Source organism: Mytilinidion resinicola, assembly GCF_010093595.1.
Source record: "Mytilinidion resinicola strain CBS 304.34 unplaced genomic scaffold BDZ99scaffold_6, whole genome shotgun sequence".
Taxonomy (NCBI): Eukaryota; Fungi; Ascomycota; class Dothideomycetes; order Mytilinidiales; family Mytilinidiaceae; genus Mytilinidion; species Mytilinidion resinicola.
Window position 1 is genome coordinate 883,918 of NW_022985442.1, and position 17,326 is coordinate 901,243.

At 52.9% G+C, this 17,326-nt stretch overlaps 6 protein-coding genes across 6 annotated transcripts; 2 read left to right on the top strand and 4 right to left on the bottom strand.

The window, feature by feature from the left end:
- Positions 1–523: 523 nt before the first annotated feature.
- On the top strand, positions 524–1,992 carry BDZ99DRAFT_439341 (EF-hand). The gene is made up of 2 exons (XM_033717652.1): positions 524–960; positions 1,080–1,992. Exons 1-2 carry the CDS (start codon positions 706–708, stop codon positions 1,539–1,541), a joined length of 717 nt encoding a protein of 238 aa, XP_033579279.1. The 5' UTR covers positions 524–705; the 3' UTR covers positions 1,542–1,992.
- Positions 1,523–3,698, bottom strand: BDZ99DRAFT_412929 (NADH-ubiquinone oxidoreductase 51 kDa subunit). Its single transcript, XM_033716671.1, has 3 exons — positions 3,331–3,698; positions 3,202–3,273; positions 1,523–3,153 (listed from the first exon to the last, which is right to left on the bottom strand). Exons 1-3 carry the CDS (start codon positions 3,619–3,621, stop codon positions 1,996–1,998), a joined length of 1,521 nt encoding a protein of 506 aa, XP_033579280.1. The 5' UTR covers positions 3,622–3,698; the 3' UTR covers positions 1,523–1,995.
- Positions 3,699–4,657: 959 nt separating this feature from the next.
- Positions 4,658–5,107, top strand: BDZ99DRAFT_366931 (uncharacterized protein; the record flags this gene model as incomplete). Its single annotated transcript, XM_033714757.1, has 1 exon — positions 4,658–5,107. A coding segment is annotated over one exon (450 nt), but the record flags the coding sequence as incomplete, so codon positions are not given.
- Positions 5,108–5,846: 739 nt separating this feature from the next.
- On the bottom strand, positions 5,847–7,557 carry BDZ99DRAFT_569014 (thiolase). The gene is made up of 3 exons (XM_033727841.1): positions 7,268–7,557; positions 6,380–7,190; positions 5,847–6,326 (listed from the first exon to the last, which is right to left on the bottom strand). Exons 1-3 carry the CDS (start codon positions 7,409–7,411, stop codon positions 5,989–5,991), a joined length of 1,293 nt encoding a protein of 430 aa, XP_033579282.1. The 5' UTR covers positions 7,412–7,557; the 3' UTR covers positions 5,847–5,988.
- A 261-nt stretch (positions 7,558–7,818) lies between these two features.
- On the bottom strand, positions 7,819–10,276 carry BDZ99DRAFT_461048 (glutamine-dependent NAD(+) synthetase with GAT domain-containing protein). The gene has a single exon (XM_033719522.1). It carries the CDS (start codon positions 10,262–10,264, stop codon positions 8,138–8,140), a length of 2,127 nt encoding a protein of 708 aa, XP_033579283.1. The 5' UTR covers positions 10,265–10,276; the 3' UTR covers positions 7,819–8,137.
- A 962-nt stretch (positions 10,277–11,238) lies between these two features.
- BDZ99DRAFT_439352 (uncharacterized protein) lies at positions 11,239–15,457 on the bottom strand. The gene is made up of 6 exons (XM_033717653.1): positions 14,410–15,457; positions 13,818–14,337; positions 13,637–13,763; positions 12,051–13,524; positions 11,803–11,999; positions 11,239–11,727 (listed from the first exon to the last, which is right to left on the bottom strand). The coding sequence occupies exons 1-6, from the start codon at positions 15,377–15,379 to the stop codon at positions 11,476–11,478; spliced, it is 3,540 nt and encodes a 1,179-aa protein (XP_033579284.1). The 5' UTR covers positions 15,380–15,457; the 3' UTR covers positions 11,239–11,475.
- Positions 15,458–17,326: the final 1,869 nt, after the last annotated feature.

Below are 17,326 nucleotides of genomic sequence, written 5' to 3' on the forward strand. Positions count from 1 at the left end.
AATCACGACAAGCATTCACGCAGCAGGCACGGCACAGGCTTCCTCAGTCACCATCATGTATTCAGAACTGCGTTGCTGCGGCAGTCCGGTGGGCAGAGCAGCGTCTTTATTCTGGCGCTGTGCCGCTGCCTTACGGTAGCCTGAAGATAGCTGCTGCTGCCTGCCGAGACAGACGTTGCTGAGCCCCGCCAGCACCCCGTCAACGGCCGGCTTGAAACGCTTTCTGCTCTAGCGGACTGTCTAGGCCCAGTCGGCAGCCCGAAAGCTTCATCTCTAGGCGGATTTGTAAGGATCGCGGACTTGCAGAGCCCGCCATTGCCCTTTCGCCGTGCTGTGAGCTTCTCAGCACCTCAGGTGACACTCTCCTCACCCGCTGCAACCGCAGTAAACCGGCATCGCAGCGCAATCGGAGCACCGCCAGCCCGCCCAATAGCCGCAGCGGATGCGACTGGCATCACCCCCCCTCTGCTGCAGCACAATCGCCCAACCAGGCATACCACTCCCCGCCCGCTTCGGTGCTAGCCTCTCGGGTGTATCCGCGCTAAGCTTTCTACCACCGGCGCGAACACGACGCGAAACCTTGCCAGTTCAGACCCAGCTTGTTCGGCGGCCTCACCACGAAGAACCGCCTATACACATATTCACCAACCCCCTAGAAACAGGCTGTGACCCCACGCGCCGTCCTCCTCCGCGCTCACAACGCAAATGGCTACGTCCAACCACCCCACCTATCCCTCCCGCTACACCACCGGGCTCGGACGCGCCGGCGCATCCTCCTCCGCCCCGCAAAACTTCAACACGCCCGCATACGGCGCCACGGGGAAGACAGCGCAGCGCATTGAGGCCGACCGACTAGAAGCGCAGCGGCGTGAGCGCGAGGAGCGGGAGCGGATAATGCAGGCCGGACAGAACCAACTGGGGGAGTTGAGCGAGGAGCAACGAGAAGAGATCGTAGAAGCCGTACGTCCCATACCCTCCACACACCCCCCCCAAATCTTCCCAGATCCACACTCCATTACTTGCATGCTTATAGTCTGCGAGCCGAAAAACATGAACGCTAACCCCACGCCCTCCCCCAGTTCAATCTCTTCGACCTCGACCAAGACAAGCACATCGACTACCACGAGCTCAAAGTCGCCATGAAAGCGCTGGGCTTCGACCTGCCCAAGGCCGAAATCCACAGCATTCTGCAGGCCCACGGCGTCCCCTCGAACCCGCAGCCCGCCTCAAAGCCTAAAAACCCCGCCGGCCAGCAACCATACCAGCCGCCCCCGCGCCTCCTCCTCCCCCTCGCCTCCTTCCAGACCCTCATGGCCGCCCGCATCCACGCCCGCGACCCCAAGGAAGAGATTTTGAGAGCATTTGATCTGTTCGACGAGGGCGGCAAGGGCAGCATCACGGTGCAGGATCTGAAGCGCGTGGCGCGCGAGCTGGGCGAGGGCTTGCAGGATGAGGAGCTTGAGGCGATGATTGAGGAGTTTGATATGGATGGCGATGGGGCGATCAGTCGGGATGAGTTTGTGGGGATTTGTTTGGGGTGATTACTGTAGGGAGTGTCGGTTGAGTGTGGGAGTTTTGTATGATGGTGTTTGGGTAAAGCTTGGTGTGATTGGCGTTTTGGATGGAATTCCTCTTTTGGGTGGAGGTATTGGCTCAGTGTCTTGGTTTAGGGATGGTCTGAATTCGAGTTGGGTATGAAACGTGGCAGAAGAGAAGAACGCGGAGTTGTTGGAGTCGAATGAGGACGAAGCGTGTCAACCTGGTGCCGCGGAGGGGTATCACGGGGAGGGCCCGCAAGATCGCCACGTCGTGAGCATTCCGGTTGCTTCTGGAGCAATTTGGAGGGTAATTGATAAATCGGTCAAGATTCACGTTGCAGCAAGCAGAGAACGCCATTCTGAAGTCAAAGTCTTCCCACTAAGATAGATATGCACAATTGCGGGGCCAGACCCAGACCGACAAACAAAACGAGATGCAATATACAATATGCTCACACTACTGACCAGGCGAAATCAACAGGCCCTTCTTATCCGAGCCCGGGGCCCATCCGCCCGCAAAGGCCTCCTCACCATGCGTCTCCTTGTATCCCCTAACCCTCGCCTCCAACTCGGGCCTGAAATGCCTGATCAACCCCTGGAGCGGCCACGCGAATGCTTCGCCCAACGCGCAGATAGTGTGGCCTTCGACCTGCTTGGTCAGCTCCTGCAGCATGTCGATCTCACGCTCCCGCGCCATGCCCTTCTCGAACCGCTGCATGATCTGGTGCGTCCACTTTGAGCCCTCACGACATGGCGTGCACTGGCCGCACGACTCGTGGTGGTAGAACTTTGCGAGGCGGGTGATGGCGCGGACGACGTCGGTCGACTTGTCCATGACGATGACGGCGGCAGTGCCGAGACCGGATTGGGCGTCCTTGAGGGCGTCGAAGTCCATGAGCTGGTCGCCGCAAAGGTGGGCGGGCAGGATGGGCGTCGATGATCCGCCGGGGATGACGGCTTTGAGGTTGTCCCAGCCGCCAATGACACCGCCGCAGTGCTTGTCGATTAGCTCGCGCAGGGGGATGCTCATCTCCTCCTCGACGGTGCAGGGGTTGTTGACGTGGCCGGAGATACAGAAGAGCTTGGTGCCGGAGTTGCGCTCACGACCGAATGAGTTGAACCAGTTGGCTCCTCTCCGAACGATTGTTGGAGCCACGGCAATGGTCTCCACGTTCGCGACGGTAGAGGGGCATCCGAAAAGACCGACGGCAGCGGGGAATGGGGGCTTTAGACGAGGCTTTCCAGGTTTACCCTCTAGAGACTCAATGAGTGACGTCTCCTCACCGCAAACATAGGCGCCCATTCCACGGTGGATATATATATCAAAATCGTAGCCGGATCCGCAAGCATTTTTCCCGATAAGACCGTCTTTGTAGGCTTCCTGAATAGCTCGTTGCAGAACAGTCGCTTCGTGATAGAATTCGCCACGGATATAGATGTAGGCAGCAGTGCAGTTCATAGCACGGCCAGCTACCAGACACCCTTCGACGAGCTTGTGGGGGTCTTTGCGCATGATTTCGCGGTCCTTGCACGTTCCGGGTTCGCCCTCATCGGCATTGACAACGAGATAGCGAGGCTTGGTGTCCTTGTCCCAGTCCTTGAAGTTCATGAATGACTGCAGATATCAGCATTGCTCCGGGTGCATAATCTGATGTAGGCATACCCATTTCATGCCCGAGGGGAAACCAGCACCACCTCGACCTCGGAGGCCAGAGGCCTTAATCTCGGAGATGATCTAGCATCTGAAGTCAGTTATAAGTTCACCCGCCTAGTTTCTGCCATAGGAACCAACCCAATCATGACCCTTCAGTAGGATCTCCTTTGTCTTGTGCCAATCGCCATATTTCTTGGCACTTGCCAAATCTGCACCATGGTGTCCGTAAAGATTCTGAAATATCCTATCTTGATCCCTTAGACCTCCATGGACCTTCTTCGGTGCATCCTCCTGGACGGTAGCAAATCGTCTCCTCTGGGAGGGAGTAGATGAGGTGGAAGAGAGTCGTGAGGCGGCGGTGGCGGACGGAAGGACGCGGTGAGAGACGGCGCTCAGCGATTGCGACGAGGGGGTATGCCGTGCGAGCATTGTGGCCAATATTGGGCTTAATTCAGCTGCAATTGAGGCCCTTCCGGCGTTGATAGAGCAGAGGGGAGAGGGTTGCGGCGGGTAGTCGTCGATGATGCGACGATGGAGGTTGATTGATGCGACCTCGTAAGGGACTTGGCAAGCGCTGTGATTGGCCGGGAGGATCCCCATATGAGCTCGTCAACATCAAAACATTGGTGACCTCTCCGCTGATGTCCTACACCTTCGCGTCTATAAACGCGTCTCGTGTATGATCACTCTCTACCTCATCGCGCTCCCATCACATTTCACCCAGCTAACCCAAATTCACTAACGTCAATCAAGCTGTTGTCCTCCCCGCTCCGCCGTTATTGTCACAGCGCTGGAGGGATCCTCGTGGGTTCAATGTCAGACGGCATTGCCGTAGGCACCAGCGTGACTGAAACACAGTAGACTCGTTGACTTCAACCGACAGTTCATATCAGGATGATGTGCCGACGACAACAGCTTTGGACAATATAGCTCGACAAGCCTCGGTTGTGCTACTAGTGCTCAGGACCTGATTCTAGTCCTGCTAGTTTGGATTGTATCTTCAAACTCTCCCGATTTCTTCTAGATCTGGGCTTTACCTCAAGGGTTATCTCAGCCTCGTCGTCAGAAGCTCTCAATCCTACGACTTTGCTGTCAACCCATCGCAGTATCCTGGATCTACTCGACTAGCTAGGTGACTTCTCAAAGCTATCAACCGGCAAATCCATCACCACTTCAAACATCCAGAAACCTTGCCAAGATCTGTCAAGTCCAAGGTCGCTTCTGATCGGGTGAACTCCCAATCATTTCCTACTCTCACCTCATCTAGCTTCGGAGCTCTCCGTTCTGAATCGATTTCCTATTCAACTCACCTCGGACCTCAAATTCAGCTTCTCCAGTGTATTGTCTACGCGCCAGGAAGGCACGTCGAAGGTAACCCAACAGCGCTAAAAGCCTGCTCATGATGTCCTCCAAACGTGCCGGATCAGTCCTGTCGGACTGTTCAGGCTCTGATGCTCATAATTACCCGCCGATGATGTCAGACGGTAATCGGAATCGTTCGATCTGGCGTCCTGCGGATGGAGATGGGGACCCGAGTCGTGAGACGTTCAATAGATCCTTCGGTACCAAATGGGGCCACCCAACCTGGAAACTTTTCACTGGCGATGCAGCAGACGAAATCGAGCCGGGCATGAATGAACCACCTCGCTACGTGTATCTTGACGACAAGGCGGCCTACACGATTCTCAACCATAAAGCGTACACTGCACGCGAGCGATACCAATACTGGAGCTTCGACTTCAATCGTCAGGGCATGATTCGAACTAATAGACCTAATCGTGGTCGGCCCGTGTACCAAGACAAGAATCAACTTTCTCTTGCCAGCGCTCCTCATCTGGGCAGGCCTAGCAGCTACCTCTTCTCTGGTGGGCTGTCTGCGACTTATCTTTCTGCCCGCTCCAATATGGCTCGAACCAAGAATGCGGCTCAAGCCCGAAACTCCTATGAAGGCACCTCCGATGACCCTTTGGATAGCTTCGAGCATCTGAATCCAGGGCCAGGATTTCTAGGCATGCCCTTCAAATCAAAGATTGACACGGCCTCACTCCTCCTGGCCTCCGACAAAGAAGCAGATGGGCTAGCTTTTAGGGCTGCATCTACCGCTGCCAGGGGTGTTTCAGCTGTCACTACGACTGCTCCAAAGACTGCTGCTGCGGCCTCCAATCACGCTTCTTGTGCCTCAGTCGATTCGGAGCGAGATTCATATAGCCCTACAGGAACTCGAGTTCTTCCCAAACCCCTCATCCGCAACGCTTTGAAGAGAACGTTGTCGCAGGCGAAACTAACCGAAGCCACCCCTAACATCGTCAAAAAGCACCAGAAGAAAACTGCTACGGACCTCGACAATGCCGACTAGGAACATAACGATCCCAATTATGTAAGCTCCGATTCGTAATCTCGAGACTGAAGTCACTGCTAGTGAGATGAGACTGGAGGCTAAGAAAATTACAGGTGTGCGGCGCTGTATGTGGTGCCTCGATAGACCAAACGAACTCGAAATTAAAATAAAATTGTCGGTTTTCCAACATCTGAGCTGTCGTCGAGGCACCTCATACAGCGCCATCGCGAGTAACCAGACTGAAATTAAGCCTTTGGAAGGTTCAAGCTTGGGTGACGGATCAAGCCTCTCTTCCTCCTTTCACTTTGCGAAAACTCTCAATGCATGATTCATAGTCTTGTTTTGCAATTTTGGCGTCTATATACATGGTAGTGGATGTTCTCGGCCTACCCGTTAGGCCAAGGTGTTCTGCTTTCCCCCAAAAAGGCTTTCAAATGCTGTTCAAAGTTCCATTTGGCCTATAAATCTGTGTGTGCGACTCTCTGTACGATGATACCTGTGGCAGCTCCTCCGCCATTGCAGATTGCTGCCACACCATACTGACCAACCTCGAGCTGGTGCAGTAGTGTCACCAATATCCTGCTTCCTGAGCTGCCTAATGCGTGACCGAGCGCGATAGCTCCTCCCCTTGGGTTTACGTTGTCGCCGCTGAGGCCTAAGATCTTCGCATTGGCCTTGATGACCGCAGCAAAGGCCTCATTGAACTCCCAAACGCTGATATCTCCGTTCGAAAGCCCAGACTGATCAAGAAGCTTCTTCACAACCTCCGCCGGCGCAACCGGGAAATCAATCGGATCTGTCACTCTGATCAGCATCGCTCCACTCCAATAACCTCCCAGAAACACTTACCAACAGCCGCATCCGCATACGTCACAATCCGTGCCAACACCCGACTGTCCTTCCCATACTCCTTCGCCATCTCCTCACTCGCCAGCACCAGCGCACTCGCCCCATCACTAAACCCCGACGCATTCGCCGCCGTCACGGTCCCCGTCCCATCCCTCAAAAACGCCGGCTTCAGCGTGGGCAGCTTCTCGAGCTTCAGCTTATTATACCCCTCATCCTCCGTCACCACCGTCTCACCCTTCCGCGTCTTCACCGTCACCGGCGCGATCTCCTCCTCAAAATGCCCCGCCTTCCACGCCGCCTGCGCCCGCTCATACGTCAGCACCGCAAACGCATCCTGCTCCTCGCGGCCAACCCCATGCTTCTTCGCCGTGTTCTCCGCGCAGTTGCCCATGTGGATCTGGTTGTACACGTCCCACAGTCCGTCCCCGACCAACCCGTCCGCGAGTTTCTGGTCGCCGAACGCCGGCTGCTGACTCGCGCGGCCCAGGTAGTACGGCACGCGCGTCATGTTCTCGAAGCCGCCCGCGACCTGCGCGTCCGCGTGCCCCAGCTGGATCTGCCCCGCGGCGAGCGTCACGGCTTTGAGCCCCGAGCTGCACACTTTGTTGACGGTCGTGGCTTCGACGCTCGTGGGCAGCCCCGCGAAGATGGAGGCTTGCCGCGCGGGCGCCTGCCCGAGGCCCGCGGACAGCACATTGCCCATGTACACGGCGCTGATTTTAGAGATGGGGAGGGTGGTCTTGGCGAGGGCGGATTTTATGGCGGTTGCGCCGAGCGAGGGGGCGGGGACGGTGGTGAAGGCGCCGTTGAACTGGGGGACATTGTTGTAAGCTTCCCAGACTTCAGATGAGAGGAGGGGGTGTTGGGAAGGGGAGGGAGGCTGCATACAACACCCGTAGGCGTCCGCGACGCGCTGAGGATATACGCATCCCGCACCTCTTTCTGCGCGGGGCGCGCGGTGCTGAAGTGGCGCTGGACGGCCGAGAGGCGGGTGCTTGCGGTCGTCATCCTGCGGAAAGCTGCTGAAGACATTTTGTAGAAGTGATGCGACGATCGGAAGAAGCTTTGGGCAAAAGAAAATTAGAAAGGACTGGGCTCGGGGGGAAAAGCGGGTGGAAGTTGTCACATTGTTGGTGGTTTAAGAGAGCTCCTGCGGAGTCGGAGCTACGAGAACGTGGGGAATGCTCCGCGGTTCCTCGGTCCAAAAACGCGAATTTTCGGCTTGCGTCGCTTTTAGAAATGTAATCAAAAGACGGGATTATTAAACTCGTGGATATTGTGCCTCAGACTTTAAAAGTATCTTGGACATATCTAATTAAAGAAAGTTAGTTGGAATGGATTGGAAGTCTGTGTGAATGTCACGTGATCCGGACGGACTAATGCGATTTCGCTACAACTTTAAGTGAATTTAGGAATACTTTAGATGCAATCCAGGGGTACTTGACCAAGTCATCACAAGAAAAATCTGTGTGTGCTTGAGTATGGAACTGTAGAGTGTGCTGTTTGCACGTCAATCCGGGCTACCGGATACGATGAGTCTAAAGCAGTGGCAAACAGTACAAGTATCATGGGACCTTCGATGTCAAGATCCTTATAAGTTCTATCTATCATATGATCCATGATTAGACGATGCTCCGCAGAGCTGCCTGACCAAATGGTTGATCTACCGAAAACATCAAAAGGCCAACCCAGGTAACGCCGTGGCAAAGATGAGCTCCTCCGAATGAGTTGGAGAGAGAGGAAAAATTAGTTCCCTGATCACTTCGCGGCCCTCTTCTCAATCCTGTCCACCTCATCATCAATCTTCTTGAACGACCAGCTCTCGAAGAACGGCGGATACAAGAATGGCCTCAGATCGAACCTATTATCATCCGGACTGTACCCCTCAGCATGGTACGCGGGCGTCATCGTGGTCATCTTATGTCGATTGATCGCATAGAAGTGGTTGAACCTCTTGACTTTGACTGCAGTCTCCCGTGGCGAGCACTTGTCCTTCCATTCATGCACTAGTCGTTGAAACATGCCGTAGGGACCTAGCTTGGCCTCCTTTCGAAGCTTGCCGAATACGGACAGCTCGTCGTAGGTCATACCCATGTCAGCTTCGTCAGACTGGACGTAGTTTTCCATTATCGGCTCTAGTTCCGCGGTGGGGATGGCGTGGATGAATTCATTTAGGATGGGGAGGGAGAAAGCATCGCTAGCCCAAGCGATGAAAGCTTTGAGATCCGTCTTGGAAATGGAGCCGATGGGGTTGATATCTGCACTACTGCAGTCGTACTTAGTTAGGTAACCTCGAAGGCACTCGTCGACGTTGGCGGAGCCGAGGACAAGTAGCGAGCCACCACCGCGTCGTTTTCGAACAGTAGGCAACATCTGTGCGAAGTAGTAGGCTGTGACCATGCGCGTCCTAGCCTGAATGTTCTGGAGGGCCAGGTTCTCCGTTGCTGATCCACCGTGGACTTTGAATTGGGGCTCAAAGCCTGTCGATTGCGTAAGGAGGTTCTTCTCTGCGTTAAAGACAGTATCGATATTCATGTCTGTATGATAAGCCCCGATATCAGCAGCCAAGCGTTCTGCTCTGCTGCGTGTTTCGACCGAGGACTGCTTTTCCATACCCATGTAGACAGTGTGAAAGATGTTCTTGCACAGTTCTTCTGGAGTATAAGGAAGCCAACCTTCATCCTCAAAGGCACCAGCTATGCGTCGGACGTCGGCAATCACTTGAGCGTTTTCAGCTTTGATAGCTTCGATCACGATTCGGCACATGCTGAACACTATCGCAGCCGTAGCACAAGAGTCAATACCACCGCTCAGCGGTACGAGGAATCCGGCGGCTTTGGAACGTCGGAGATAGTCCCACAGCCAGCAGGCTGGGCCCATGGCAATTTCTTCTTGCGGTATGTGGTACCTCGGAGCAAGCTTTGGCGAGGGGGCTATGAAAGGATCAATGTCGTCAGCGTCAGAGGAGAGGCTGAATTTGGTCTCGATACGCTGATACGTTGGAGCTTGCACGGCTTGAAGCGCCCGACTGGGAGCAAATCGGTATGCGCGAACTTCCTCAATATCGCAAGTCGCGGTCACGATCTCAACATCGTTGAGAGAGAACTGAGTTCCTTGGGCAACAATATTTCCATTGATGATGATCATAGCAGAACCATCGTAGTAGAGGCGGTCGCCGTCGCATCCCTGCTGATTTGCATAGAGGTAGATTCCGCCGCTCTTTCTGGTAGCTTCTAGGATCAAAGATAGTCTAACATCAAGCTTCCGGAGAGTATGATGAGATCCCGAAGAGTTGGTGAAGACCTCAACGCCGTTAAGGCCCATGTCGATGTGAGGTGCCTTTGGTGTGAAGAGTTCTTCGCAAGTTTCGAAACCCAGACATGTGTCCGGCGTAGAAAGGACACAGTCTCCGAAGTGCACCTTGACAGCACCCTGAATGAGTTGGATCTTGCGCGGCAGATAGTATTCCTCAACGTGCTGAGGTCTTTCCCAAGGCGTGAAGTATCGCATTTCACGGTAGTTGCCATCGTTCGCAAGCCAGAGCTTTGGGCGGATCATGAGGATCTTGGAGTCTAGAGCGATGATACGGCAATTGTAGCGGTTGTTCCGGTGGAGGATTGGCATTCCAATATCAAGAATGATACCGTGACATGACTTGTCGGTCAAAATGCGTTCTAGCATCTCCCAGCAGTGGAGGTATAGGTCTTGCTCTAGGAAGTGGTCAAGACAGCCGTAACCACAGATCTCGAGCTCAGGGCCGCATCTCAGACTGGCGCCGGCGGCTTTGGCTTCTTGAATGCTCTGGATGATCCGAGCTGTGTTGCCTTCGAAGTCTAAGGCCCACTGATTAAGAGAACATGTCGCCAACGTGATGAGATGACCCATGGTGAAGAGGGGCCGCGGAAAGAAATGACTATGAGAAGAAAGAAAGCCTGGAAGGCTTGGTGCGTTGCAGGCTTTGGGAAGTGGAACTCGTAAGCTTGAGGCAGGAACGAGTCAGGGACTTAGATAGGCGAGGCTAGTGTTGAGCTGTCTAGTGAACGTGACAAGATGCTGAGGTGAAGACGGTCGAGGTTTGATGTGATATAGAAGTAGCCTCATTCAGTTGAGAGTTAGACAAGAAGGATTTCGCGGCTTTAGACACTATTACTGCGTTGACTCACAGCAAAGAAGAAGAGGCCACCAACTGAGATAGAAGTAGTATGGGGATGGTAAAGATGAGTTGACGATGGGTCAAGGCCGCCACTTTGAACTGAAAGCCGCCGAATCACGGAGGGCAAGTCTAGCCGAGTCTCCTCTTGTCGCCCGAACTTCCTTCAGCGAGGACCATTGCTAGTGCTGATATGAAAACTGCCCACACCTTTCTGCCGCTGCTTGTGGTACTTCAATGTATTTATAAAAACTTGGACAACCCAGTTGCACGTTCACTGTGTACACCCATCTACCCGTGCCTGTGTTTGCCCAGCAAATAATTAGGGCCATCAAAATCATGCGTTTCTATTTCTATTGAGTAGTATGAGGCACTTCAAACAGCGGCATGACGGTTCAGCAAATCGACATCCTAGAATAGTCGTTCAGGGGAAATGGGACCAACCCAGGTGCACGTTTCCACTCGTCTACCAGCGCCTGAGGTAGCCCGGCAAGTTTTTGCAGTAGCCAAAATAATGGACTTCTATTTCTATTGAATAGTTTGAGGCACTTCAAACGGCGGCAAAATGGTGCAGCAAATCGATCCTAGTGCTGCCGGAGCACTAGAGTTCGATATATGCTAATATATGACACTCAAAATTCCAGTCCCATCTTGATTTTTTAGCGCTCGTTGGAGCACTCCAGACAGTGTCAAGAGGTGTGCAAGTGATGTTCAGCAGCTGTCTTGAATAGCTTTCATAAAGTTAGACCAGAGAGAATCTCTGATTCTCGCTACCGTGCAATAAGGGTATCAGGGGGGGTTTCCGATTCCCCAGCCGGGGAAATAGACATCCTCCTTTACTCCAATACCCATTTTAATGCCCGCCTATGCCCGCTTACAACGCCTAATTGGGCAAGAAAGCCCTTCAAAATGCAAAGACCCATCCCACCCCGAAGCCAGCCAATCCTCAGACCACAGTTCCTTCCGAGCCTTCCTCATCTCCCATTGCCACGTCTCGTAACGCCCCCTCCAACTCTCTCACGCGGAGGGGTTTGACCAAATAGGTGTCTATGCCGCTTGAGAATGCCTCCTGCTGAGCCTGCGCGTTCGCGAGTCCAGTGAGAGCAATGACTTTCGCTGGTTTTAGCCCCAACTCCCGTTCGTATGCTCGAATCTGACGGGTCGCTTCCATTCCGTTCATTTGTGGCATGGATATATCCTATCGCCTAGGTTAGCTTTTCGAGTCTTCCTGGTCTATCGGTGTTTCAACTTGAAGTTAAGGAACGAAACCTACCATGAGGACTGCATCGAACCGAGGCGTCTCGGTCACCGGCAAACAAGTAGCTGACGTAGGGGCGCTAGAAGTGGCAGTGTTGCAGCGAGCTTTGTACTTTTCCACAGCCTCGGCGCCATTGGTGGCAGTGATGGGGTAATGACTCAGTCTCAAAAGCCAGTTGCGTAGGAGATTGAGGTTTATGGGGTTATCATCAACTGTCACACTATTAGTTCTAATCTGTATCATTTGCATGATGGCTTACTGACCTGCTAAGACAAAGAGTGGGACGTGGCGAGGCAGTGGGGTTGGTATCTTTGCTGTTGTTGTCGGAACGCTAGGAGAAGATTGCGATTGCGGGTTTGGCGGGCGCTGATTCTTGACATGAAGGTTTTGAATCGAGTCAGTAGCCACGTCGTGTTGTCCCACTGTCGAGTCAGTCGACGTATTGACTTTCGTCGATGGATCCAAATTGAGCACACCAAACGGTGATGGCAACTTCGATATTGCTTCGCTGGTAAGGCCTTGTGCAGGTTCGGCACCAGCTACTGTGTGTTGGGAATTATGGTTGTCTCTACTAAGGCACGCAGATAATGCTCTTCCGAATTTCCGGGGTCCGCAAGGTTGGGTAACATGCTCGAACACCTGCTCGTACTTTGCTGGTGCTACTGTGTTGCTGCTCGAATGACTCGACGATGCCGCGTTGCAGAGTACGATGACGGGAGGAGGCTTCGTTATCTCTTGAGCACTCTGGATGCCGGCTTTCGACTCAAATTGGGCTCTCAAAGCGGCCGCGCAACGCTCAGTAGCAACGAAAAGATCGGGGTGGGTGTGTTCTGAGCTAGTCCAAGACACTAAGACCATTCCGAACCACTCTCCGCAGATACTCTCAAGGGCTTTCCTGACTATTGTGCCAACAGACCCTGTCTTGAGCTTGCCTGGTGCATATTGAACTGGTTCAGGGCCTGTCATCTCATCAAAGCCTACAATGGCGACCGTCATGCCCTTTGAGCGGCCAAAGACATCATATACCATTGTGTCCGGTGGCGTAAGTGGCGCGCCGGGAGACGATGCGACGTTCTTTAGCCGACAGCTGACGGTTATTTTGGTACCTTTTCCGAGCTCACTCTGGACGTCGATGTTACCTCCCAACGAATCGATTATATTGCGCACGATACTCAAGCCTAGTCCAGTCCCTTGACTCAACGGGTTTTCCTGGGCGAATGAATGGAACAGTCGATCACGGATGTATTCGGGAGACATCCCTCGCCCAGAGTCTACGACGATGAGTCTGAGGTCGGACTCCTCTCCTATGATATCGGATGGTGTCGGCTTCACCTGGAGCTTAACCTTGATGAACCCTTTCTCGGTGTATTTCAGAGCGTTCCCAAAGAGATTCATAAGGATTCTCCTCCAGGCTCCAGCTTGGGTCTGGAAGATCCAATTATCCGCTTTGTTGACGTCAACAACCACTGCTACCTCTTGGTTGGTCGAAACTTGCGAGGATGTCAGTAAACCGGCAGGGGACTCCGTAATGGCGTGCTGGATCTTGAAGGTCTCGTTAGGAGTAGTTTCCGGACGCATGAAGGCGGCCGATGCACTCTTCTGAAAGTTGTAGCCAGTAAAAACTGTCTCAAGAACTTCTTCGGCCACATTGCTTAGATCCACATCAGAGATGAGACTCATGATATCATTTGCCGACTGTGCATTTCCGAGATTGTTTATTTTTGCATGATCCAGAACCTAAGCAGCTTTGTTAGCAGTCCAGGTCATCCAAAGGATTTGATTTCTTGACGAAAGATCAAGTGAACCATTCGATTTAGGAGGTAGATGGTGGGAAATCCATTCAGCTTACGTGATTAATTGTATCGAGCAGAGTCTGCGCGCATGACTCGATAGATTCAGTCATGCTGACCTGAAACGGATCCAACGAGGTCTCAGCTACTAGTTCACACGCACCGAGGATTCCATGTAAAGGAGATCTGTAGAAGGATACTTAGCAGCTTCTCTGGAGCAATATAAGATGATTTACGCACCTGAGCTCATGACTGATGGATGAGATAAAATCTGCTTTAGCTCGATCCGCCTGGGTGGTATCTAATCTCGCGACCTCGGCCATCACGCTATTTCCGAAAGCTGTGAGGTAGCTAAGTTCCTGCTCCACGGTGAATACGCGCATGGGATCGGTGCTCCAGATGATAGCGCCGGCAAACCATCTCGACCTGTGCGAGTCCCACATAGGGCAAAGAGCGAGACTGCGTGCCTCAGGAAACAAGTCGTGTAGTGTTTTCTCATCCTTCGTGAGGTGATTTTGGTAATTCATCATCCTCGAAGAATATTGAGATCCCTTCAGGGTCGAGGTTTGATCTGGGAGAAGTCGCGGAGGTGCCATTTGATCGCTCGTCGCGTCTTCGAATGATTGGCCATGCTCATCGAAACTGAATATGTGGCCACGTGGATAATGCCGCAATAGGCTTTTGAGCACCTTCTCCTTCATCGAATAAGGATAAACAGACCCTACGACTGAAGATCCGAGCACTTCACAAAGCTTGTCTTCTACAAAACTACCATCGTCGAAAGGTTGGATTTGCGATAGAGGATCGGCGCGTTCGATTGTTGGTGTGATACCATCGTACTGCCAATCTTGCGTCTCTGTAAGTGGTTCGGGGTTTAGTGTTTCTTCCACTAATCCGCCAAAAGTTCCGATGCTAGCGTCGAAGAAGACAGCCCCATGAGCTTCAGTTGCTTCCAGTACAATACGAGCAGCTCGGCCAAACGTGGACTTTACATCAGGCGCAAGAATCTGCTCTTGTAAGCTTTGTGCAGCAATATGTTCCTCAGAAACCACTGGAAATAGTGGCCGTGTTTCTGTGGTGTGGTCTGTTTGTAAATCCGTAACACTTGTGGCTGCGGTGGACGGATCTCTCGAATGCATCGTAGAAGCTAGGGAAGGTGCTTGCATATCGGGGCTGTACTCGGACTCCGTACTGGATTCAACTGGTAAACCAGGAACTACTCGAGGTTGAGACTTCTTTTTAGGTGACGCTGACCATGGATAGCTAGGGTCCAGCCACCAGTCTTCTAGAGTGTCGTTTCCCTTCACGAAGCAGCCCAAGCTTCTAACCATGACACCTCCTCTCCGATGATGCTCCTTTATCTTAATCATCTCCAGATGGCGCATTGTAGTGATTGCCATGTCGTGCATAAAGGAAATTTCGAGAATGCTAAGACCGTTCCGGGGCTTGTCGTCCATGATGCAATATGAACCAATGCCGTAGCCATTGGGGCTCCGGATGGGGACACCGGCGTAAAATCGCACATGCGGTTTATTGACGACATAAGATTTGTTCTTGAAGCGGTCATCCAAAGTCAAGTCATTTACGATGAAAGATGTAACGTCAACGTTGCCGGATTCTGTAGCCTCTTGCATCATTGGCATCTTGACCGTATAATCGCAGAGCCCATTGCCCTTAGTGAATACAGCTCGGCCCCACTGTAGGCTATCTTGGGGGTCTAGGGCGGTGCCGGTCTGCAGTGACAAAGTTCGGGTGGCTTCCGCCATGATGTAGCAGTTCTTGCGGTCGAAGAACGATAGCATACATCGACGTGCGTCTAGTCGAAGTGCGCCGAGCTGAGCGAAAGCCGTGAGCGCTTTGTCGTCTGAGGGTACCGGACTGCTGGAGGTGGTACACAGTGTCTCTGGGGCATCAGGTGCATCTGGCTTGGTGAATGGAAGCGACGGCGGTCGGCGACGGTCAGCGCCTGTGGGATCAGATGGTTGGTAGTATCTAGAGAGACATCGTCAGCAACAGAGGGGTCGCGAGGAGCTTTGTGAGGTTCTACCTGTAAAATTCCCGTTCGCGGAAGCCGTCAGAGATCTTCTTCGCCATGCCTGGTCGCGAGACTGGAGCTGGTTGCGTCTCGTCCATGGCGTGCTGCTGGGACGAGACGTGCTCCGCGTCTGCCGCGGCTCAGGAGAAGTTGTGAAGAATGATGGTTAACGTGTACAGAATACACATACCTCGAGGCTCTGCGGAGCCCTGGAGGAGGTGGAAGCTGCCAGGATGCGCGGCTAGAGTTGCAGGTGGTCGAGGTAGTGTGATGTAGATTAGGTCGTTAAGTGGCCGCGTTGTGGTGGTTTCAGCGTCGGAGAGGGCGATGACGTCAAGGCCAGCAAAAGGCGACGAACGCGACGGCTAGGGAGCAGAACAAAGGGTCTGGAAGGCGTCCTGTCTGTTGTCTTCTGCATGCCAACGGCACCGAATTCTAGTTCCCGCGACAGACCGCCTGGTATTGTCGGTACCAATCATCGACGGTGGCTTGAGTTCCTGGCCTAGATCTCTAGCTACCGTCTAGCCGATGCCCACCACGGCAGGGTGCTGCAGCCGCCATGTGCCCATCTTGCAGATGTGGGTAACAAGCCGCAAGATCGACGATGGAATTTACATCCTAGACCTGGTGTTCCCCAGTCCGCCACCAGAAGTACGATCTAATCATCCTGATGGCTGTGGAGGTATGTAGCAGTCTGTGGCTGTAGTAGTTACGAAGACCCTTCAGGGCGTGATTGTAGCTCTTAACTCTGGAGACAATTCTGACCGCTCTCATCGCTTAGCCTCGATTCTTCAGGGCCCTCCGGATCTGGAGTCTACTCCGAATCGTGGTGGGCGCCGTCTGAGAAACGATTCGGATTAGCGGGGTGGCATGTCAAATAAGGGCCCAGACTGTCATGGCATTTGATATCCTAATGCCTGCGCAACACAAAGTGACAAGTAGAATTTCAAGTAGAACTTCTAAGGAACAATCCTATGGCGTCGAAGGTACTCGTCATCTATCAGAGATTAGGAAGTCAATGAGGGTACGTCTTCCTCTTTCAGAGATCACTACGGCAATGAGAGTACATCTTCCTCTTTCATCAGGTGTCAGGTACGTGGAGACACTAGCTTTCAAAGCTGCGGTGGGGGTGCCCAACTTGTTTGCGCTTCCAAGATCCAAGAATTCCGCGGAAGTACGCAAGTGTGGATCCAGGCCACACCCATGGAATTGCTTGAATAATGGCCAGTTACCCGGGTCAGCTGGGAAGTCTCAATGACTTGCTCCGTACAAGGTGCTTGAGAGCCTCATACATGTCGTTGAAGGGTCTGTTGACGGAGATGGGACAGAGGCTAGCTGACTCATGAAGAGATTCGGCAAAAAATCGTTGGGCATTATCGCCGTCACGTGATGATTACCGACATCAATCAATGAACATCTACTTCCTACTCGTGCTCACTCCTATCAACGTCTTATTCTTCATCTATATGCCTATCAGTGAATCGCCATAAGTTTGTGTACATCGGTGTTTTCACACCAAAAGTCACCCCAACACTTCACAACTACGTAACCATGCAGCAAGCTTTCGGCACAGAAATCAGCGTAAATTGCGGGTCTCTGTGTCAGCTTTCTAAACAAACACGGGCAGCTATCTATCGCGATGTTAAGGTAAAGAAACCCCGGGTTGGAATTATAGTATTATACGGCGTCAGCCGCTAAGCGATCTATAACACTC